Source organism: Nanorana parkeri, unplaced genomic scaffold, assembly GCF_000935625.1.
Source record: "Nanorana parkeri isolate BGI_ZX_2015 unplaced genomic scaffold, ASM93562v1 scaffold1493, whole genome shotgun sequence".
Classification (NCBI taxonomy): Eukaryota; Metazoa; Chordata; class Amphibia; order Anura; family Dicroglossidae; genus Nanorana; species Nanorana parkeri.
Genome location: NW_017307761.1, coordinates 36397 through 61814, shown reverse-complemented (window position 1 = coordinate 61814; position 25418 = coordinate 36397). Strand labels below are relative to the sequence as shown.

The following is a 25418-nucleotide window of genomic DNA, read 5'->3' as shown; positions in this document are numbered from 1 at the left end:
TTGTGTACATCGTGTGTCCTTTCCCTGGGCAGCGTGCAGTCTTTTTTCAGTAATTAGTCTTTTTACATTCTCTCCTTTATCCTTTTGTAATCAGTTTAAGGAGATGAGAGCCTATGCAATAAAAAGCAGTAAGGTGGAAGAGGCATTGTGAGTTTCCCTGTAGTTTCTAGCTGTTGGTGTACTGAAGATGCAGCATGAGACTTTTAATGTTAATGGCGGCAATAAACAAATGGAGATGACTTTTTTTCTTCCAGTTCTTTTACAGATATTTTAAAGGGACTGGAACACAAACAAGAATGGACATATATTAATTTAGAACATTTGAATTAGGAATCTCTTTCTAGTTTTATAGTGTATATCAAGGCAAACTTAAAAAAAGGAAAATATTAAGTACATCGCTGGAATACGTGCATCATTTCCCCATGTTTCAGCCCCTTAAACATGCTGCATAGGAAAAAAAAAACTATTATGTGCCAAAGATATGGTGTACTCCTACATGACAACACAGCTGTCATGGTGTACTCCTCTTTGACATGACAACACAGCTCTGAATTCCTGAACATGTGGTATCAGCCCTGCCTACTTCATTTATGATGGACTACAAAGAACACAGACCTTTCCTCATTTCCATAACCTCTCCTTGGGCACAGGCAAGGAGCACAGATCAGCTCACAAGATTTATGCTAAAATCAATAGGTGTTCATTTTTATTATTATACTATTATTTATTATTACGCTTCATGAACAGATAAAATGCTTTCAATGGTATATTTAACAGACCAAAAGGGAGCAAATAAGTTCTTCCCCAAGAACAGGGACACTTAAGACCCATTGACACACTGCTGAACAGACCAGTTACCGTACATGCACCTTTGCTTTTCCCAACACAGCAGAGCACATTACAACCCATGGTGTGTATGTTGTGGTGCGCTGCTGTTCATTGGCAGCTACTGTACAGTGAATTAGTATTTCATTCACCGCACGTGTTGTTGCAGTAATGTGAATTAAAGTGCAGTAGTTTGAATAGGATCTTAATGTATTATTTGTGCTAATAACTGTGCAGTATGCTAATGGTTATGTGTGCTACATTGCATGAATAGCTCTGTTAATCATGTACGTTGCTGGTATTGGAGTATACATGAATTGATGGGATGCAGTGTTAATGAGCGCCATTGTGCTGCCTAAACTGGACCATGGAGGGGACTGTTTTGGGATGTATCTACATCAGGCTCCCTTACCACCTAATCCCATTTTAGCCACATGAGGCTCTATAGGATTCTCCAAGCTATAAGACTCATTAAGGACTGTAATTTTAAGCAATGAGAGCAGAAAATAACAACCACATGATTAACAAATAACTGTAGATGGCACATAACATGTGTTATAGCTTAGTGAATCAAACATGCAGATTACTATCATCATTGTTCTGCTGGATTCTATATGGACCAAAAATGGCATGCCTGCTGGCCTATCGATCTCATTACCTCCCACGTCTTCAAGTTATCACATATAGGTAGTTTTGGGCAGTTGTGTTCCATTTGAGTTGGTTTTCATTCACAGCCGCTTGAATAGAAATTACACTGCACTGCACAAAGATTAATTAATTCCTGTATGGCTTATGCCAATCAGTGCACATTGGAAGCCTGCTAAACCAAAGGCAATGAGGAAGTGTCATGCCACCTCCCATGAAGCACTCCCACTGAAACAGAGCACAGGTGCAATCAGAATGCCCTTGTACACTGCTAATGCTACAAAAATGGCTGGTCTGGGACAAAAAGTAAGCCCAGCATATATAGCATACCGGTCCACATGTTTGTTTACTGTCATTTGCCTAGCATGGGGAACCTAGCTGTATGGCTACATTCATAGGAGAAAATAATACGGTACACATATTTGTTTCTTTAATAAAGTTTATGAAAGCAATGCAGATTAACGTTGAGTAGACCACAGAGGCTAACACCTCAAATGGTTTTACATACATCAGTGCTTTTTGGCAATTGCCAGGAATTCCATGTTGCCAATCTGGGTAATGGCTTTACTATGCGTTTATTTTTTTCCAAAGATTTAACACAGGTATTTTACTTCTATAGAAAAAATTAAATAAAACCCCATTTAGCTTGGCATTGATGTCGGGTAATTTGTATATACTCTAATGGCCAACTAAAGTGCCACATTTTGGACTGGGTTTGCTAGTTTATATTGTGCCTGCCTCAGAAACCTATTTAGATCTGTTGTTTTCCAAAGTAAGCTCCCTGACTTCATTACACAGAAACCTAGTTCTCTTGAGTCACAGAAATGGGCACCAGACAGGAAAGCCAGGTTCCTGGGTATTGGGCATTACTCCCCAGTTATAAGATATATTAATTAAATGTATATGTATTTCTAAAACCCAGCTATAGAGCTAAACCAAGCTATAGAGCTTATTTTTCTTTAAACACATCCTTCGCCACATTTGTCACATTGAATATTTGTGTCATGGAAATGTTTTTAGACTGCAGAAGGCCAAATGTGTACAAATTGCCCATCTCATTTTATAGTTCAAAAAATACCACGATGGAAAGATGAATTGTTTTTATTTCTTTCTAGTTGACCTTTATTCTACTGTCAAATGTTACTATACATACATTTTTTGTTGTTTCTGGAACACTGTGTACCAGACTTTATTGTTGCCTTTTAAAGTTTTGTTTGAATAAAACTTTGGAAAGTCTTTGAAGTATTCACCTGCACCCATAGATTAAAAAAAAAAAATAACCACATTGTTAAACAGTGCAGTTTTGTGGTGCTGTAACATTGAGGAGAATGATAACTCTTCACTGTAACAGAGCGTTCAGTTGTGGATGTGCTGGGAATAAGGTAAAGAAAGACCATTAACTAGAACGAGAAGGTAGTTTGTAGAGCTGATTATCATAGAAGATGGAAGTTGTCATACAGAAATAATCAGTTCAGTGTTTTTGCCAAATAGATGCTATTTAAGGCCCATCTGTATAGTAGGGCCTATTTATATATCAAGTAGATATTGTGCTAACAATCTCCCTTGTCTTACTTCTATGAGTCTGCTATAACAGATGTGGAAAATATCTAAATATGTCTGTGCAATTTAATAGGCTCCAGAGTTAAACCCAGTGAACTTGGCAATCATCACTCAGTAGCAGACCTGGTCAGACACGTTGCTCTTTTTTTGCAATACAACTCTGTGTGAGGGCACTGAGGGGCGTGGTTGTTACTCAGCTATGCCAGTATAGAGCACCCGAGTGTGAGAGCAGTAGGTGGCATTCTTACTAAGAGAAAAATTTACTTTAAGGAATTTTTAAGCTCAAATCAGTCACAAATCATAACATGCAGGGGTACAAGACTATAAAGACATAAAAAGATGTGAGACTTCAATTGAGCTTTAAAGCCAAATCTAGTAATTAGTTTTCTGGAGCATGTTATGCAATGGAGATAGAAGGGGGTAGTGACCCAAGTGACAAACCAAATGTATGGGATTTTTGAGGAGAAAAGAGAACCATTGAAAGGTATATGCTTGTATCGTACTACATAATAAGTATTTTCTGGGAGGGATTGAAGTTTCTTGCCACGTGTTTCAGTTCGGTGTGCGAGCCCAAGAGGGTGGGTAGTGCTGAAACCAGTACAGTTTCACTGGCTCAGATTTTAGGTAATTCAAAAGATAAGGACACCAGCAATAACATGGATTGATCTAGCAGGGCAGCCAGGAACAGTAGATGAAGCCTGTATAAAATTAGGGACAATCAGCAGATATACAAGCCTACGCAAAATGTTCATGTATGTCTAGAGTATACCTTTTCAAATGGCGTTTGAAACTAATTGGTTGTTATTATGCAGCATAGTTTATTCCAGGGAAAGCTGTAATGTAATACATTGGCATTTTTCTTGATGAAATGCTTTTCTGATGTGTGATTGCTAAAAAAAAAAAAATGACTAGTCAGCACAGTAAGCTTTAGACTTCTCAGTGTAATAATCCGCCTGCTCCTTGAATTTAAAATGTGGATTTCTAGTACATTTCAAATAAGTGACACAAAAGCAATAAGCTGCCGTGAGTAATCTGTTTTTCTTCATATTTTAAGATCCGTCCACAAAGTCATACACTTGTCCCATAATACATTATGTCTGCCGCATTTCAGAAGGTTACAAAGCCAATTTTCATGTAGGCCTGTGTGTCAAAGTAAGAGTGGATTATTCCAGGCCTCAGATAAATGGATTAACTATACATTTGGACTGTCTTCTGCTACATTTCATGGCATCAAATATTTAAAGAACAAATCCACTAAGCACTGTTTGCATTTAAACGGGCCATATAACAGAACATCAGTGCAGATTTAGAAACACTACAGCTGTTTCAGTCATAAAGCCTTCACTGTTTATGCCGCCAAAAGTCAGGCATTGGTAAGATTTCCAAAAGGTAGAACCATTTCTCCTCCGCATAGCTGGAGAGGTCTGAACCAGAAAGAAAAAAAAAAAAAGGCAGGTTCACATAAATCAATAGAAGTTGCCCTTTTGTGCTCTGTGTAAGCTGTGCTGTCCGTATGGTGTGGTTGAGGGACAGAGGTGGACACAACAATTTTGGACTGTTAGATGGCTTGCTTGTTACCTGCTCACCTATTGTAGTGAATAGAGGAATATTTGTGTATATTGGTTGTATTTAACAAGTTTAGAGCGTTTTAAAATACTATACTGCTATATCTCAATCAGTTTAATGCAAGGGATGACATTTTATAGTATATATATTGGCCTAAAATTGCTATTTTTAGGCATTTTCTTTTTAACAAAGAGGTAAACTCTACTGACTGAGAGACTGTCCAGTGGTGTCCTTTTTATGGCATCTATTAGACATACCTTTTCTTCTTTCATCTGCCAATGTAGTAAATATACTGTATGGTCTAATGTTTGTGGACACCTCACCATCACACCTATATAGGCTTGCTGGACATGCCATTCTAAAACTACGGGTATTAACATGGAACCCTCCTTTGCAGCTTGAACAGCCTTCACTCTTCTGGCACAACTTAAGATTTGCCTTTGGGAGTTTTTGTCCGTTGAGCCTACAGAGGATTTGCGAGGTCATTTACTGATGTTTGATGAGACAACTTGGCTCATCATCAAAATTCCACTTCATCCCATAGTTGTTCAAGTAGTGTGTAGGTTAGAGCTTTTTCCATGTCATTCGAGTTCTGTGGCACCAAACTCATCAAACCATATCTTTATTCACTTGGCTTTGTGCACAGGGGCACTGTTATGCTGCAACAGAAAAGGGGCCTTAATTCTTCAGACTGTTTCCACAAGAATTGCACAGTTGTCCAACATGTCTTTGTACGCTGTACCATTAACACTTTACTGAAAACACCTAAACTCATTTAATTGGAGGGGTGTTCACATACTTTTGGTAAAGTAGTGCTGATGGTGGACTTATGTCCACAAATGTTTAGCTACATAGTGTATTTTAAATGGTGTCAGGGAAGAGTGGAAAGGATGAACAGTAGGTCAGAGTATCTATAACCATAACTTTGTGTTCTAGTTTGAGTGGGGAAGATTTGTCCCTGTCAGGTTTTTATTGCCCTCTGTGTTTTTATTGGGGAATCTCACCCTCTTTATTTGACCTGATAACTATTGAGGTATTAGCAAATCTTCCAATGGTGACACTTGTCCTGGGGTCAACGATCAACATACTCCCCCTCACTTTGGGAGGATTTCCCCTCACCTCCCATTGTAACTCCAGAAGAAGGAGTGAAGGGAAGTATCCCCGACAGTACATAGACAACAAGTAAATAAAACCTGACAAGGGTTTTAATCAATAAACACTGATAACATCAAATAATAGCTGGCAAAGAAAGGAAGGTTGTATTTCAGGTGTAGGGTAGGAGTGTCTCTGATTTTGCATTGCATTTCTGACCTATCGTGATTCCTTCCACTGCAGGGTTTGGGATGTAAACACAGGAGAAATGCTGAATACACTAATCCACCATTGTGAGGCTGTGCTGCATTTGCGGTTTAATAATGGTATGATGGTCACCTGCTCCAAAGATCGCTCCATCGCAGTATGGGACATGGCATCTGCAACAGATATCACTCTGCGAAGGGTGTTGGTGGGCCACAGGGCTGCAGTGAATGTGGTGGACTTCGATGACAAGTACATTGTCTCTGCCTCCGGTGATAGAACTATCAAGGTGGGTGATTTATTTCCCTAATACTGAATGTCTTTACTAGTTATTTAAAATTATTGTTCAGTTTGTATGTTTTCTCATCTTTGTGTTTTTTCCATCTGATCCCATTTCAGCACAAACCAAAAATACTTTATGGTCTCTGATTAAACTGACCTTTGAACCCAAGTATGTGTGCTTGTCTCTGTAGTGGACACAGCATTATAGAGATCTTTGGGACAAAAACACATGTATTTATAACGTGGATCTTGCCTTTTTGTGCAATGTCCACTTTAATGCAGACCTTGCACTAAAATAGCATGGTGCGCATATTCAGGATGGGCTCCTCCGTTGCTAAAATGTTGTACTAAACTGAACAAAGTGGGGGAAGAGGGAGGTTATTTATATAGTTGTCTTTTCCCCGCGGCACCTAGGGGAGACTTATGTCGCCAATGTTCCAGTGAAAATCCTGGGGAATCTTGAATAGCCAAATCTTACAAGATGATCCTGCGCTGTGCTGGAGCATCATCTCATGAGATTTTCACAACCTCTGACAGTGACATATTGACACCTCTGCTAGGCTTATATGTGAAATTGGAAGGTTCTTCAACCTACAAGTGTCTACTCCAATGTTGATGCTATTGTTGGGTAGATTTAACCTTAAAAAATACACATAAATATTTAACTTTATTTTTGTGTACATATAATGTGTTCTGTGTCCTGTGTTTAGTAGTCACCACTTTCTTGTCACCAGGTATGGAACACGAGTACATGTGAATTTGTGCGTACGTTAAATGGTCATAAGCGTGGCATTGCATGTCTACAGTACCGGGACAGACTGGTGGTTAGTGGCTCTTCAGATAATACTATAAGGTAATTATAACTTAACCAATCATTGTTTGTAAAGTGTGGTCAAATAGCATTATGTGCTTCCTCTAGAAATGAGGTTGTATTTTAGGTGTAGTTTTATAAAATGGGGAGTGTTGGGGGATGAGGGTCTCTCACCAAAGCAATTCTAGTACAAGATGTCAGTGATACACATTTGGAGGAATTTATCAAAACTGGAGCAGACAGAATCTGGAGCAGTTGCCCATAGTAACCAATCAGCATCTCTCCAATTTGCTCAGGTAAGATTTAAAAATGAAAGAGAGAAGATGATTGGCTGCAGTGCAAATCTGCTCCAGATTTTGATCAATTACCCTCATTGTATTTTGGAAGCTGTGTGAGAAGCACAGTCAGAGGCAAGCTAGGCAGTACCATAAGGAAAGAACACAGAGAAAGCACATAATTGGGCAAGCACAACAACCAACACGGGCAGAGCAAGGTATCTTTTTAAAATGGTGAACTGTTGATGTCGCAAAATACATTTACCTCTTTTACTTCTTTTGTTTGCATTTTGTTTTTTTCTGTCATTTTTCAGATAGTATCCACATGTCATTAATAGTTCAGTAGTCTTTGTTACCCCACTATGACATAGTGTTATTACTTGTTGATCCTGCAAGTAAGTCATTGTTCAACTTCATTTTCAGTTATTTTTTTAACTTCCTTTAACAGACCAAACTGTTCAGTAAAAGTGGAATTAGAGGGTTGAGACCAACCATTGAACGCTGACACGGGTGCTTACAATGGTCAGCTTTTATTTTGTTAAAACCTTTATATCAAAAAGAAGAAAAAAAACTGTTGCTGTAACTGCCTAAAAAGTGTTAGCTGGAGTTGGGCTTTAATTTGTTAGCCAATTATGTCTAATGTCCATCTAACTCTACTAGTTCATCTAAGGCTGGGCACACACCTTACAACCATCGCAAGACTTTTGTCTTGCGATGGTTGTAAGGTACTTAAAAAAACGTACGATCTGCCTATCTTGCATACCGATGACCGCAATGCCGAACGGGCAGTGTGCGCTTGCGCACACCGTCCCGTACGGCCGTTATCGTATGGACATGCCACAAACCCGCCGAACATCGTACGATGCTCGGCGGGTTTTCGAACATGTCCGTAAGTTTAAAGTCATGCGACCTTACAGTAGTAGAGGTCGCATGGCTTCCACACACCTTACGATAATCGTACGATCGCGTGATTTCCCGCGATTATCGTACGATTATCCTACCCTCTCACTACCCTCTCTACAGGTTGACAGTGCTACTGCCTGAGGGTGGCTATGTTGCTCCTACATAGGGAGCAGAGGACTGAGCGTAGCCACCCTAGAACAGGAATTGTGTTATTGGCCAGATTAGTAGGTAAAAATAAAGGAGAAAGGGTCTAAAAGAAGAAAACGAATGCAGCCTCCACATCTAAGGATTGATAAGCTGTAGTGTTTTACATTTTTGTTCTTGGGTTTAGATGCATTTTAAGCATATGTCTGACTAAAATAAATAAAACATATGCAGTGCATCTCAGCAATACAAACACATGTTTTGCAAGAGCTGACAATGCTGCCTCCACTGCACTGAAATCCCAAGCAGTGTTGTCTGCCCTGCCTAAATTCTTCTTTGCTAGACTACAGAATAACATTACCTTAAGTTGTAGGAATTAAGTGGGTGTGTGTGTGATTGTGATCTCACTACGTGACGTTCGGAGGTCATTGAATTGTTGGCAGGATCAATATTTTGTTTTTATTTGCAGGCTTTTTTAGAGATAAGACATGAGAAAACGTGCATATAATTCAGAGATGCTTTCAAGTTTTCGTCTGAAAGTTGAAACCTTTACAGATTTTATTTTTATTTGTTTAGTTACCCACATCTTGAAAGTTCAGCACTATAGCTGTACAGTTACCTGATTGATAATCCCCTAAAATGTTGTGATAATAAGATTATTTAGTATTTGGTTTATTTATCTGTACACTTGATGTGTTACCTTCTTTGCCGTAGACACCGTTTTTTATAGCTGTCACAGTTCCATCTACCAGCTTTCTTTCTGGGCCTTTTAATCCCATGTTGCTGAAGAATAAAGATTTTATATCCTACTTTTGTCAACAGTGGGAGTTATGTCCAATTATTAATAACACAGCAGGAAAAAAAGTTTGAATCTTTACTGGGAAGCAGCCAATACATTTCTTGAGGGAACTGTTATTTCATACTCAATATCTAAGCGAAGAGAAACTACACAGTCAATAATGAACAGTGAGGCAGTTGATTGTGCTGGATGATGAATGGGAAAATCTGCATGGATATTCAGAGATAAACCGCGCCACAGAACAAAAGAGAATAAAACAACTTTATAAAAGCTTTGGATAAGCCGTGAGGTTTTTGTAATTATATGTTTGTGTGCAGACACAGAGCATTATATAGCAGATTTTCCTGAAGAAATACAATTTGGGTCCTTGGTTCTGACCTTGCCATAAGGTGTTTATGTGTGGCCCAAAGAGGGCAAGTGATCTGACAAATCCCAGCATCATTTGTTGGGTTTTACAGGGGTTAACAATTGTCGGATGACAAGCTCTTCTAAATATCTGCAGCGATACTTACTGCTCACAGAGATTTTCTAATGCTCAGGTGCTCAACCAGTGGCCCATGTACCACCCCATGTAGGAGTGCACCTTTATAGGTTCTGCTTGGTAAGTTATTAGTTATTCCACAATAATTTAAATGTTATCATATGTTAAACACAAATGACCAATTATTTTTAGTAATTGTAAAACATAGAGGGGGTAATTTATCAAAACTGGAGCAGATTTGCACTGCAACCCATTAGCTTCTATCTCTCATTTTCAAATCTTACCTGAGTAAACTGAAGAGAGATGCTGATTGGTTGCCATGGGCAACTGTTCCACATTCTGTCTGCTCCAGTTTTGATAAATCTCCCCCAGAGTATCTAAGAACTTGCACAAAAAAGGGTACTAGTAATTAATGTAGAGATCTCAAAGAGGACTGGAAATAATGTGATCCCCCCTACCTGCGGCTGTTGATCATTTGGTGATCATTCGTTTTTTGATTGAGAAAGAGAAATGAAACCTTAATTGTGCCTGCCACACTTCCCTTCATCAACCAAGATAGGAAGACGTTTGCTGGGGCTCCAAGCAGTGTGAAAATTCAACAAAGATGCAATGGATCTCTTGTCATGCTGAGTGAGAGATCGGCTTGTAAATGTTCAGTTTTTGTAGATACTGTAGGTGGTAAAGAGAGAGGAGTGCTTTCCTTTTGCTGCTAATCCTGTGGGATTCTTTCTAAAAGGGAGCAGATCCCAGTAAGGACATTTGACTTTTTTTCTCTTAGGACTTTGTTTCAGGATTGATGCAAATGATAACACAATAAACAATTCTATTGGTGCTGGTAATAGCCCTCAAGGTGAAATGAGTTTACCAAGTGGGATTTATAAAGGTGAGGTGTAGCAATAAATAGAGGCAAAATGGGCAACTGTGCTTGCAGGCCTAGCACGTGACAGGTATTCTAGTGTTTCCTAAGACAGCATGTGTCACACGTGACTCAGTGGCGGGAGGGCATGTTCATATAGCAACATTGATTAGCATCATAGGGCGCCCTAATAGTCACTTTGCTGACTGAAATCTGTTCCTTGCAAGAGGTATTTGCAGCATTGTATTTTGCCTGTTGCACTTCTACAAGTAAAATGTACAGGTGTTACATTCGGGGCAGTCATATATGGTGAGGCTCTGTAAGCTGCTGTCCATGATTGGACTTACATTTTTATTAGGTATACAAGGTCAGCAACATAACTCAGGGACACTGATATTCATGTGATTATTTGCATTGTCCAGCCCGTTATAATAAGAAAATATTGCCCACATGACACCACCATCAATCTGGAACATATTACAAAACAAGATCAGATTCGCATGCTGATATTATTCTCCACATCAGTGTTGGCTATGGACTTTCTGTTGGCATGTATATGACTGGGGTCAATATTTCACTGTTGATTACAGGGAACGATGGATGTGGAAGATGATTCTTTGTTAGCCCAAGAGGACACTTAGCTTATCTAAAAATATTTTAATAATGTATCATATTAGTATTAATATTAGTATTAATGTTTCAGTTATTTGTAAGCGTTGATGTGTTGAATCACACTCTGTCCTCTTATATATCTTGAGGACTTCATCAGTGATCCAAAATGGGGGGTGGAATCATAACTGCCGTTGGTGAATTTTATCTTGGTGTCACCTGCTCTCTACTACAATATCCGTTTTGGATACTCTGACTGTTCAGGTGATATGGAAGACTTTGGGATGATCCTTTTTATTTAATGTGGAGGCTTCCTTGTCTTTCAGGCTATGGGATATTGAGTGTGGAGCATGTTTACGAGTTCTAGAGGGACACGAAGAACTGGTACGATGCATCCGTTTTGACAACAAGAGAATAGTCAGTGGAGCATATGACGGGTATGTTCATCCTTCTGTTCTTTCTTATATTTGTCTTTATTAACTGGAAAAAAAGGAAAATGTATCATAGTAAATAAGTTAAAGACCAAAGGTAATGTGTATTTTGTGCCACAGATAGCTGTGAAAGCAATAGGAACCTGTACCCAGCAGATAATCTTCATAAACAGATAATGCCCTAACTGAAAGACAGCACATGTGCCATCATCCAAAAGAAGATTTTCACCTCCAAATATTATTTGTAGGTCCCTGATGTATGGAGCTCTCTAACCTTTTGAGACCTTTGTAAAAACACACAGTACTCAAGTTCACAGCACCCTACCAGTTCTATATATGCCTCAGGGCAAACATATTTTGCAACAGATTCCTCCATCTATGCTAAACTGTGTGGATGGAGAAATCTCCCACTGGGCCAAGCTTCAGTACCTTGCTAGTCTGCCCAGCTGGCTCTCAAAATACCTGAACAATTCCTGCATCCAATCAGATTGTTCAGGTATTTTGAGAGCCAGCGGGGCTGACTAGCAAGATACTGAAGCTTGGCCCAGCGTGTGATTCCTCCATTCATACAGTTCAACGTTGATGGAGGAATCTGTTGCACTTTTCCCATCTAACCATAGAAAATGTGCAGATAATCTATAGGTGTATGGCCAGTTTGTGCATGTTTCTACATGTGTTTTTGATGCACATTTTTGTGCTCTTTTTGCACGTTGTTAAATGCGTTTTATACATCAAGTTGTGTGTTTTAATGAGCAGATTGTAGCTCATTGATGTTAATGAGAAAACTCGCGCAAAAACATAGCAAGAGTTTCCTATTGAGTCTACGGGGCCGAAACGTACTGTAATATGCCCGAAAAAAAAAACCTCCTGTACTTTTTCCAGCGGCAGACGTTTTGCTTATTGCGACACAATGCTCAGATGTAAACAGGGCCATAGAAAAGAATAGGTTTTTTTTGGGGGGGGCGGCATTTTTTTTTCTTCGCGTTTTTGAGGGCAGAAAAAACGCTACAAATACTCAGTGTGAACCAGGTCTTAGTGCAGAATGCAGGTGTAAACAGTGTTGTCACCATTTTTATCCCTTGCAGCCGTTTAACAAGGCATAAATGAGTTGATTGCAAGGTTATGTGCTTTAATGTACAATTTTCGACAGGTAAAAAGAATTCCCCTATACATGTTTCAGCTGAGTATTTGGCTCTTTGAATCGGGTTACCCTATAAGAGCTTGAACTGCTTTTCTAAGTAAGCACAGCGATGCTGGGGAAAGTGGAAGATGAAAGATTCCTTTCATAAGAATTAGAATACAAAGGATGTTTTGTTTCTATATCAGGTGCCATTAAATGCTCCATTAATTAACATCACCTGTTCTCGAGCTATTTGTCTTGGTTAATTTTAGAAGTGCATGGCAAAAATATTCTTATTTTTCATTCGGTTGTAACGTAGCTGAGGCATGTTTCATTAGTCAAAGCATTTATCAAAATATACTCCTGATCTGTTCACCGCGGGGCTTCGTTATTAAAGGCCCTGCTCTAATTAGCATCAGTTATTTGACAGCAGTGCTCACTCATGTTTCATCACATGACTCTTAGTGAACATTGCTGCTTGTTACACCCTTGCACATGACAAACACTGCTGCTATTGTGCACACACTCAGTTTGCTGGGTCTGTCAAAACACAGGCTGCAGAGAGTCCAGGATATGCGCCATTGACATCAGGTTTCACAGCCATATCATATGAGAGGGTGTGTAATATACAGTGAACTGCAGGGACATGCAATGGGACTGTTAGCCTGACATTACTTAAAGGAGAACTATGGGGTCAGTGTTTTTCCCCATAGTTCTCCTTAGGGTAACGGGAGGACACAAACTAGCGTCCTCCCGTTACCCTAAGCTTTGTATACCGCGAGCTACAGCTCGCGGTATACTGAGACGCCGGAGCGGATCCCGACTTAGACGACGGGATCCGCCCAGCTGCGTGAGTGACAGCTGGCTCTGCCTATCTAGAGGCAGAGCCAGCTGTACCCGCCCCCTCCCCCGTCCGTTCCGCCAGTCAGCGCTGGCAGAGCGGGGAGAGGGGAATCCAGCCCTTCCCCTTGTCACAGCAGAGAGCCGTGACAGGATCGACAGGTGAGCGAACCCGGTATGTGTTCGCTCACCTCCCGATCTACTGAGCCGACCTGTGACAGTCTCATTGTCACAGGTCGGCTAGAACTATGAGGTGAGTGAAAAGCACTCACCTCATAGTTCTCCTTTAACAAATTCTAACCCAGTTTATAGACTTAAGGCTGACTTGTGATGCTTTATATCTTCAGATTTTTGTCAGATACGATTAGGCCCAGAATGGGCAAATGCCAGAAGAGCTGAGGCGATGTCTTTTATGGATGTGCTGCTTCACTGTCTCAGGGGTGTGGAATTCCTATCGCCCGACGCCCGGGACATGCAGTTTCGGGCGCTGGGCAAGTAGTTTTAAAGTACATTCAGCCCGGCTCCGGACAAGCAGAGCTGAATGTACATTGTGGAGCCGCCGGCGCTCGTTTAATACAAGTGGTCTGATCAGACCAATTGTATTCATTTGAGCAGCGGCGATCATTTCTGCCCGCACCCCCCGCCGTAGTTTTCGGGGTCGCCCGCTCTCCCGGGGGACCCCGAAAACTAAGGCACAACGGCTCAGCCATAGAGCAGACGAAAAACGCCTGCTCTACGGCCTCTCTGTGTGTTCTCTGAGACAGTGGCGCTGTAATCACAGCGCCACCTGTCTCGGCTGTCAGGAACTACACAGAACAGCTTTTCTGTGTTGGAGGGCAGGTTCCATAAAGAGAACCTGTCACCTCCAAACTATCACATAAGGGATTTTAATCTCCTATGTAATAGGAAGAACATTAAAGGGGAAAAAGTAAATAAATAAAAAGTTAAAAAACATGTAAAAAGTTAAAAAAATAAAATATATAAAGAGTTAAAAAATGAAAATGAAACCCTGCTGCCCCCGCCATCTGCTTGCAAATAAACGCATGCGAAGGACATTCTGCATGTGCTTTGAGATTGCAACTGCCATTCCATGGTGGTAGCCAGAATTCTCTTACACACACATAATGTGCATTAAAGGGTGAGTTCATTTTCCCTGGTAATATGGAAAAATAAAAATTACCCGATGAAATCTGGCCCCGTCTCTCCCAAACCGCCACCCCCCTGGCTATACTTACCTTTCGGCGAACAATCCCTCCCCTCCGCCAGTATGGGTGTACTATCTGTCCCCCGTACTGCTGTCCAGCGCAGTCCTCCCCTATGCATTTTGAATTTCGCGTGCAAATTGCAAGCACTCATTGGTCAATGTGGTCAGATGACTGCGCTGACCAGTGAGAAGCGCTATTTAGCACAGTAAAATATGTTTTGATTAGGGGTGCAGCGATACTAGTATCAGTGCCGATACCGAGTATTTGGGCAAGTACTCGTACTCACCCAAATGCTCCGATACCTACCCCGATATTGGAACTTACGGCCAGATGAAAATTTCCTCTGACTGGCAGTGCCGTAGGGGAACTTGGAGCCAGCTTCCCGTGCAATCAGGAAGCCGTGCGGCAAGTAATGACCCGCCTCCTGGTTTTCTGATTGGTCTGGGAAGCCGGGTCTTGCTGATTGGCTGGAAAGCCGGCTTCCTGGCCAATCAGCATCGAGCCAGTTTCCCGGTCAATCAGGTCATTACTCGCCATCCGGCTTCCTGATTGACTGGGAAGCAGGTTTCCCGGCCAATCGCAATCAAGCAGGCCAAACAACATGGAGCCAGCTTCCGTGGCAATCAGGAACCTGGGCGGGCTGCCATTACCTGCCGCCCGGTTTCCTGATTACCAGGAAGCCTGCTCTATGTCAGCGGAAGCACCGGTATTAGTATTCAGTGTCGGTGAGATCCGAAAGCAAAAAATCGGTACTCGTACTCGATACCGAAAAACTGGTATTGGTGCATCCCTAGTTTTGATTAAAACTATTTTTTGTATTGGGACAAGTAGATTGTCGTGAAGGACAAGTAGATTTGGCCCCCGCTTTAGCCCTTGGACAAGTAGTTTTTTTTTAAATTTCCACACCCCTGCTGTCTAGCACAGTGGTGGTCAGCTTACTTGCTATAGGGGTCTTTATGTGCAGCCTCTGACAACCCCTAAAGGGGGCACACATATATGACGTGTGAATATTATGTTATGGAATGCTATCAGAGACTGCAGGAGATGGTCACACACTGTGAACATGACATAGAAGCTGTTGGAGACTGGTTAAATGCCTTAGGAAACCGTTGGAGATGGAAGACATTACATTAGACTACAAAAGATCACTGCTATTACACCTCTTTTATAAACCAATGATTCCAAATTTGTGCTCCATGCACTTAAAAATGACATGTGCCACATTTGATATTTCTTGAAGCATTATAAAAAGAGGAAATTAAAAAAAGAAAGGAAAGAACAACATGATTAAAAAAAAAAAAGCGTGACAGAAATAAACCACTTAAAGTGGTTTTTACTTTTGCTGTACATGGCGTAGCTCCTTCTGTTCCCCGTAGTTTTTTGAGTAAAGTGGAACTATACTCGCCTCTGCTCCAGTAATGCCATGTCTACGAGTTCCCCCTCCAGTGCTGGTATCTTGTTGCCACCTTCTTCCGGGACAGGATCTTCTGCCTTCTTGATTGGCCAGGTCAGGATGACGTACCTCCTATGTATGTGCACAGGAGTTAATCACGGCACCCGACAGATGTGCAGCTACGTGTACGGTGCAAAGAGTTTGGGAGGAGTGACATAAGAATTCTTTATTGCAAGAGAGACATAGTACGGGTCTGTTTATCTATGTTTTCACAAGATTCACATCATTTTCACATCAGATTCTATTGGAAGATATGCAAATCTTGGGTGAAATTTCTGTGAATCCTGGATGAAAACATGGAAAAATAGACCCCTATGTCTCTCCTGACAAAAATAAATAAAATACTACCTTCTTCAAAATTTGGGATTTTTAACCAAAGTTCCTTTTTAACTGCTAAAAGGCTAAAGAATCTAAAGAATAATTTCTGGAGCAAGCACCAAAACATAGGGTACTCTCATCAAGGGTCGCATACTAAGTGCCAAAGGTTTGCAGGTAGGGCACCAGTGGTCTAGTGACTGTTATTGACCACAGTGGCACTCCCAATGGACAGGGGTTGATGGATGGGCAATGCTTAGCCTAAAAATTATGCCCTTATTAACTTGGTGAAACCAGGATCAAAAGGAACAATTGGAGGAAGCATTATTGGCTAATAAAATAAGATGTCTGTTCTTTAATTGCTGACAGGTTCCCTTTAATGCAAGATCCGGTCTGATTTCATTTTGCTGTACAGTAAGCTGAAACCTGCTTTTTTAAGGGTTGCTGCACTTACCACATAGTCATTGCACTTTGCGCTGTCCTATTAAATAGCTTCGACTGCGTTACTTACATATTATTTACTTCAGCATTTTATTTGTAAAAAAACAGGGCTCGTTTTATTGCAGTGTCTCTTACGATTGTGAGCAATCTATAACTTACTCTTTGGCTTGCAGGAAAATTAAAGTGTGGGACCTTGTGGCTGCTTTAGATCCTCGTGCTCCCGCAGGGACACTTTGTCTGCGGACACTTGTGGTAAGTACACAGAGATTTGTTGTGCCTCTTGCTCAGGAGAACGAAGACATTTAAACTGAGTTGTTTTATAACACAAGGGTATTACGGTTATTTAACACATTTAAATGACCCTCCACTGCAGATTACAGGGGCATTAATGTTCACCACCTTCTGGGAAATTCTTGCAGCTTTTACATTCTGCTAATACAAATAAAATTAGTAATCCAATATTAGAAAAAAGACCCCACACTTGCTGCCCTGATCTACAGGTTTATTTATAAGCCGATATTGCTGCAATACAGATAGAAAATCAGATTCCTTCTTTTTTGAAGAAGCACACGCTCACGCACAAAATTATTGTTGATATTTGGAGTGAGGAATGTGTTGGCCCTCCCCTATGACGATGTAAGCAGACTGTCATGAAGGACTCCAATTAAGTAACTAGTACTAAGTGATTCTATTTTCTTAAGACATACAAAACTGGTAATGTTTTACCACTGCATGTATTTCCGAAGTGATGCTTTCATATTGTTTCTACATAGCATAGGGTCACGACACCCTCTTTTTGAGATATTCCTCCTTGTGAATTGGAAGAACCATGAAGGGTCTTGGGCCCCACTGGAGAGTGTGCTGGAACTGTTTCTCATGAGAAGGAATTTGTTTGATAGTGGTCAATACCCTGTTTGGATCCACCAGTGACCATCTTTTAGGAAATCTGCTGGACAGAAAGTGTGCCTACCTTTTATGACTCTACTGAATGGTAGTTAGAATCCCAGTTTCTTCGTATACTGGCTGTAACTGTAGTCTGTCAAACCTGGCAGAATCGGTTAGATCCCTCAAAATGGATCTTTCCACTGCCAGGGTAAACCCCTTTTCTACTGAGCATATGGAATAGATGCCTGAAGTCTTGCGCTGCAGCTGTTATGGCTTACTATAAGCATCAAAATGTATGTCCTGCATTGGTCTGCTAAGTTGGCACTTGGCCTTTAAGGGACAGCATCTCTTTGGCCCCACACTTGATACCAGGATTGAGGTTTTCACAGGAGGCCAGGGCATACTCCTGCCTCGGTGTAGGAGGCCTAGGGAGACATTAACTGAGTCCCGTTTTTCTTTTACTTCTGCACTAGGTGCCCCCAGACCCTTAGAGTCTGACTCCCAGACAGCCCATAAGGCTTGTAGTCAGGGTAGGTAAACCCTCTGACAAACCTGAAGGCGCTGTACCCTCGGTTCTACAAGCTTGGGGGAATATTTGTTAATCCTTGCAGGTTCTTGGGTAGTGTGCCCTTCAGGCATTCAGGTGCAGAAACCTTTGCATTTGCTTCACTAGCTAACATCTGGCCTCCTATATTCTCTTAAAGTGACATTAAACCCTCAGATTTTTTAACATAAAACAATACTGTAATGTGTGCCTTACTGTAATCCATGGTTGTTTCCCTTCTCTTTGATGCTCTTCCTTTTAAATCTTTATCTGTTCTCATGCTTGGAGAGAACTTCCCTTTTCAGCTCAGGGCCTCTTCCTGTAGTGCTGGCTCAGGTTACAGCCTATACAAACGTATACACAGACGCCGTGTGAGACAAGGCAGTCTGCTGAAAAGGGAAGTTCTCTCCAAGCATGAGAACAGATACAGATTTAAAAGGAAGAGCATCAAAGAGAAGGGAAACAACCATGGATTACAGTAAGGCACACATTACAGTATTGCTTTATGTTAAAAAATCTGAGGGTTTAATGTCACTTTAAGTTCTTTCTTCTTTTCTTTCCTGTGCTACTGCACAGATAAATGAACCTGCCCCAGTCGCCTCTGGTTCCTTGTCAGGTTTCAGCATTAAACATTTCTGTCAGCTTTAAGAGATTATAACCACCTTAGTCTCTTGCTGGAAAGATCCACAGCATACCTACATTTTAACCCCTTGTTATCAGAGAGCTTCCCCTGTCGCCTTCTTTGGAGCATTGGGCGCCGGTGAGATTGTTCCTTCAGAGGTGCCTCCTTTTTTTCTACCTTTTTTCTGGTCAACTTCAGCCCCTTTCTCAGCTGTTGTGTATCTGAGCCGTTCATTGTGTCTGTGGACCAGGTAGTCCCTGGTGTGTTTACTAAGCCTATCTGTCAGGTGGCTGGTAAAGGGTATTCTCCTATTTGGAGAAGTTCCTCCTAATGGAGAATCTTTGTCTCTGAGGCTGCTGTCTGGTACCCCAGAACAAGTGGTTCCTTCTGCACCATGAAATTCCAGTTTAGGTAGGTCTCCAGAGGCGGACTCCATTGGACACCAGTTTGGTACTGCTGTGCCATCCCCGCTGGGAAGAAATGGATGTCCTTCCTACGTCAGGAGAGGTAGCCTGGCTTCTGCACTGGATAATACCTTGAATCTCAGTCTCATTGCACTGTTTCCCTGCAGAGAAATTCCTTGGGATATCTGGTTCCTCTCTACTGGCAACCTCTGGTCATGGAGGAGAGGCCCACACCATCGGGTCCTGCACTGCAGGAGAAAATACTTGAATGAGAGCTTATTATATCAAAGTGGGGCTTGGGTCTCAGTTCCATTTTCTGCCCACACTTGTGGGGGTGTTTCCAATGTACCTTATCCTATTGGTCATGTTGACTTTGTGGGTTAAATTGTTTGGGGTTTTTTCCTGGCACACTGTCACTTCACACACCTTGGTGCTGTTGTGTTCTAACTGATTAAGGTGCTTAAACAGGGAACAGAAACTGATTGAGGTGCTTCCCTGGTAAGTCTTGCTTAATGAGGTTAGTTGTCTGACTAGACAGTCTATTTTGATGTGAAGTTCTCATCCGGTGAAGGTAAGGCTTAGGGCCTTTCCTTTTAGACCAACTTGTCTTTTCTTGTTGACCCCATCAAGTTATGGATCTTTCTTTTCCTAAATTAAAAATTGTTGTTGTTCTTCCACCTGTTTTTGGTGAGTTCTGGTTGGTCAGCTGCTCGCTGATTCAAATTGGTTTTCCCTTTCGTGTAGAGTTATCCCCCTTGGTGGTGACCTTTTCTTTGTGCCCTCCCTCTGGTCATGTTGGCAACTCCACCTTGTAGGGGGCTCATCCTCATTTGGTTTAGATTCAGACATTAATCCTTTGCGTACAGGAAGTCTGCAGTTTCTTTTTGGCCTGTTGGCTGTTGTTGTTGCAGTTGCCCACCCATCAAGTGGACTGCTTTTGATGAGAAAAAAGTGGGATTTTTGTATTTTAAAATCCTTTTCTTGCAGTCCATTGAGGGACACAAATCACGCCCCTGTTTGTTTCCACTCATGCTTTTGATACTGAAGCGTGCTGGGTAGAGGAGTGGTTATGCGATACAATTTTTGTACTGGATTTTGCAGTTTGCCAGTGGCCAATACCCCTGTAGGCAGCAGTATAACCCAACTGTCTCTGAATCCCCGTGTCCCCCCAATCCTCAATGCACACAAGCAATGCTTCAAAAACAAACAAACAAAAATCAAATATGAATTTTAAAAAAATCTGCAAAAAATGGTGAAGGAAAAGAATTAGTGCTGATTACAGTTATGTTAAAGGGTTAAATAAGAACTTTTTTTTCCACTTGAGAGTTTGCTAAAACTGACGGTAAACATGCCTTTGAACTAATCAAAATTGTTACAATTACCAATCAGAGCGCCCAGGGAATCCTGGATTTATAATTTAAGGTGTTTCCCAGCTGGGTTTCAGCTGGCTAAAATATTTCAGATTAGTGTACTTTTAAGATGTACTAGTCAGTGAATTAGGGTCACATACATCCAGAAAAGACAGCTCCATCACTGCACTTCAGATTTTTATTATCCAACACTAAGCATAAGCTTTTCAATTTGTTAGTGAAGTTGATGTGAAACAGGATCTGTGTAATTGCGGTCTCATCCAGGCACCATTATTTTCCCTCTTGGCAAAATTTCACTGCGGCCTGTTAAATAGAAGCACACTTAAAAGAATCGGAGCTGTGGTTTGTGTATGGTTGTGACCACAGGAGATCAGAATTTAGAGCGCTGCCATTATGGCCATCCAAAATTAATCTTGGCTTAGTACCAGGAATAGAATAGCCTCCTATAGCTTCTGTTCAAATTGCAAGCAGTAGGAGAAGGTTCATAGTTCATGGATGTTGATTGCAGGCTCATTTGTCTTCTCTTTGCTTTCTATAAGACATTATAATGTCTGGCTGAATTAGTGTGGTAATGTGATGACTGTCGCATGCTGTTTTAAAGGGCCAGTAAACCTAAATTACAACTTGGTTTATATGATAGAGTAATGCATATCCTTTAAAAGTTTTAAAATGAAGGATAACTGACACAAAGGAAACTTTCCTAAAGAGAGATGATCTTTCTGTCTACCAATTGCAGTGGGAGATATAATAGACAGATCCTAACAAGTAGACCATACATGTGAAAGAACAGTCCAATATCCACTAGCAGTGCAACTGATGCCAGACCTTGCTTTCGTCTGACACTCTTATTCCTGCCCTGTTATTTAAGTCTGCCAAAACTGCATCTTTAATGTATGGTAACCATCATGTTACATATATACATTAAAGTGTATGTAAACCCTATATCTAAATTTTTGCAGTTTTCTTGAGCAAATAATGTTTTCTTGAAAAGTTACTTGCCTATAGATCCTGTGAGTAACAACACTTCCTGTTGCAGATTAGCTGCTGCTAAGTGAGAGGCAGTGCACTATGCCACTGCCTCGCACTTAGCAGCAGCATTGTCAGCGTACTGTTTAGCTGCCTATCATGTCTATCAGATAGGCAGCCCATTAACCAACCGAAGAAGTCCGCAGAGCAGGCTGACGGTGCTACTGCTAATTGTAAGGCTGCTTAGCGCTGTCGGCCTCCTATAGTAAGTGTTGTTGCTGGCAGGATATTCAGGTTAGAAAGTTTGCCGCAATTTCACAAGAAAAAAGCAATTAATTAAACTGTGTGTACAGCAAGGCAAGATACCAAACATATTAAAAAAAAGTGATTTAGGGTTTACATTTACTTTAAGCAATTGTTGCTGCTCTTGTCAGTTTCAACAGAAGTGGGCAGTCACCAGGATGTCTCTGTCTTTGGTCAGATTTCAATGGATGCGGTCTGTATTTGTTGGATTTTCCTTAACATTCAATATAAGGACATCTGCTGAGTGTGCAGTATTTCAACCTATTAAAATGTATATTGGGTTTATTGGGCCTTTTGAAGAACTGGAAAGTGTCCATAGTAACCAGTCAAAACTCTTCCTTTCTTACCCCTAGACATGACATTGTAGTTGACAAATTTGCCCCAAAACCATGTAATTCCATGTCTGTGGGTGGCCACAAACATTGCTGTTAGAACATAACAATCAGTTCTTATTTTCGAAACCCTATCCCAGTTTTTTTTGTTCCCCTAAAAAGTCAGTGATGGTAGCATTCTCTCCCCCTTCCTCCCTTCTGTCTCCATTGGCATAAACATCCTATGCTTGGCAGAGTCAAGCAAACAAGTACAGAATATGGAGCATTCAGAAGTTCTCTGAAGATTTGTCAGGTTGTACAGTACCTGTATCCTGTATGTCTGATCGCCCTCTGAGGTCTATGGGCAACATTCCTACATTGCACTGCTGAAAGTTGATCTGAGGTGGCTATAGGTTGGTGAACATTGTTGCTAACTAAAGGCTTTTGTCTGCCGAGTTTTTCTTTCTAACATTTCTGCCATATTGACTTGTGTGCTTGTTGTTATCAGGAACATTCAGGAAGAGTTTTCCGACTACAGTTTGACGAGTTCCAGATAGTCAGTAGTTCTCACGATGACACTATCCTCATCTGGGATTTTCTAAATGACCCAGCGGCACATTCGGAGTCCACCCGTTCACCGTCTAGAACATACACCTACATCTCCAGATAAATAACACTAAATAATACCTCACAAATTGCACAGGTAAGTCCTGTATTTTATACAAATATAACCATGCCACTTGAGTTGACCATATAACTTCCTTTGTAATATCTTAGAAAATCCATTTCTTATCTTTTTCCTAGTTGCTTTTTTGGACTGAAAACCAGATAGATTGATTTCTCTATAAAGTTTATTGACCTCTCTATACAAATGTTGATTTCTAGGCCCATTTGTTTTTCTGCAGTGTTAGATTCCTGGCATAGTTACATAGTTGAAAAAAGACACACGTCCATCAAGTTCAACCTATAGAGGATCAAATGGGGAATTGTTTAAGCTGTTCAAAGAAGTTGGTTAGGGAAATGGATGTTCGGGCATGATTTTTTTTTTTTCTTAAGCAAATGTGACCAAACATGCGTGTAGGATAAGGAGGTGAACAATGCTTTCTTAATCCCAAGCAAACATTATCCTGCACAGCTGATTACTAGTTCCCTTATTAAGAACATTCTTCAAAGGGTGTATGGGGTGGCATGCTGGTTCCTATAGACATGAGGGTGTCCATAGTCTCTTAATCTGGCTAAAATTAGCAGAATAACAGGATGATCATTTCATATTCGAGGGACCTTGTGTACACAGACCTTTGCCCCACCAGTCTTCACCTGCCTGCCAAATTTGATATTGGCCTCATTATGACCAGATGTAGTATTATTTTCCCTTGCCTTGTACTAGAATTTACAAGGAAAATATTCACCTAAATGTTTTTTGAAAACGTATGGTGGTAGCAACATTCCAGTATGGAGCTATCTCAAACAGTTTAGGAGCAGGATCAGTCAGTTGAAATACTGATGATTTATAACTCTGATGCTTTATTGATATTCTAAAGCTGGCCATACACCTATAGATTTTCTGCAGATTTTCTATGGTCAGATGGAAAAAGTGCAATAGATTCCTCCATCTACACTAAACTGTGTGGATGGAAAAATCTCCCACTGGGCCAAGCTTCAATATCTTGCTAGTCTGCCCCTTTGGCTTTCAAAATACCTAAACAATGCCTGCATCCAATCAGATTGTTCAGGTATTTTGAGAGCCAGCGGGGCCGAATAGCAAGATACTGAAGCTTGGCCAGTGGGAGATTTCTCCATCCACACTGTTTAGCATAGATGGAGGAATCTGTTGCACTTTTTCCATCTGACCATAGAAAATATGCAGATAATCTATAGGTGTTAGGCCACCAGCCTAACGCTGAGAAAAAATATCAATACAAGGTGCAGGAGGATTTTATTAGGGGTAAATTGTATATGCAGTCATGACAAAGCACATACCCACCAAACATACGCTGTGCCTTTGAGAATGCTCAGCCAAATTCTCAAATTCCTTTTTTTGTTTTAATTAAAGAAGAACTTAATCCGCCCAGCTGCGTGAGTGATAGCTGGCTCTGCCTATCTAGAGGCAGAGCCAGCTGTACCCGCCCCCTCCGTTCCGCCAGCCAGCGCTGGAAGATCGGAGCGGGGAGAGGGAAATCCAGCCCCTCCCCCTGTCACGGCAGAGAGCCGTGACAGGATCGAGAGGTGAGCGAACCCGGTATGTGTTCGCTCACCTCCCGATCTACTGAGCCGACCTGTGACAGTCTCATTGTCACAGGTCGGCTAGAACTATGAGGTGAGTGAAAAGCACTCACCTCATAGCTCTCCTTTAAGGGTTGCTGTTGCAGGCACATGTTGCCCTTGTTTCAAGCTCTATGGTAGCCAATACAAGTGAAATATTAGTATTGGTTAGCATGTTACAGACCCCACTTCCTTGTATTCCAGGTGTAGAAGGGAATGATTATGGCAGAGGAGTAGATACTGTATAGGCAAACTGAATATTATTTGGGGGGTGCAAGTTTCCTGAGTTTTTTAAAAGCTTGAACACCAAAAATATTTTTGGATATCCCATGAAATATACACGCATGCACGCACACACAACAGACACATAAAGGTTGAACTTGATGGACCTGTGTCTTTATTCAACCTCAAGTACTATGCAACTATGAAAGGTATCACCTACATTTTGTAATTTCCTACTGCTCATTATGATGTTGCTTCTAACTTTATTCTAAAATACTTCAGTGTTGTGCTGTTTGCTTCCTGACAATCCAGTAATGTTTTCCTTTTATTTAATGCAGGACTTTATTTGAAAATTCTGGTAAATGATTCACCTGTGAATCCCGGGAATATAAACTATTTACTTGACCAGTATTTGATGGAGGAGAGCCCCTTTGTCTTGACACACCCTGGATTATGCAGTCAGACAGCTGGAAGCAGCCCAAGCCAACGTGTGCAGCAGACTGCTGGAGTGCTGCTATTAGAAGAGGTTTTTTTTATTTTTTTTTATTTTAACTCATTCATTGCTACAGGGGTTTGCTGATTATTACATAGCTAGGGGCTTGCATACTCCTGTATCAGTGACAGTGGGTACTTTTAGCAAACTGTTGCAGTGTCGGAAACAAAGACTGTACC

At 41.1% G+C, this 25418-nt stretch overlaps 1 protein-coding gene across 1 annotated transcript in view; it reads left to right on the top strand.

Annotated features, from left to right (window-relative positions):
• LOC108798513 (beta-TrCP-like) overlaps positions 1–25164 on the top strand; it is a 161865-nt gene extending 136701 nt beyond the window's left edge. Inside the window, exons 9-14 of the mRNA XM_018570274.1 lie at positions 5932–6181; positions 6909–7027; positions 11379–11489; positions 17031–17109; positions 22771–22965; positions 25085–25164. Of these exons, the coding sequence (XP_018425776.1) occupies positions 5932–6181; positions 6909–7027; positions 11379–11489; positions 17031–17109; positions 22771–22932 (721 nt within the window). The 3' untranslated portion in view covers positions 22933–22965; positions 25085–25164. The remainder of the gene's footprint in view (positions 1–5931; positions 6182–6908; positions 7028–11378; positions 11490–17030; positions 17110–22770; positions 22966–25084) is intronic.
• The last annotated feature ends 254 nt before the right edge of the window (positions 25165–25418 follow it).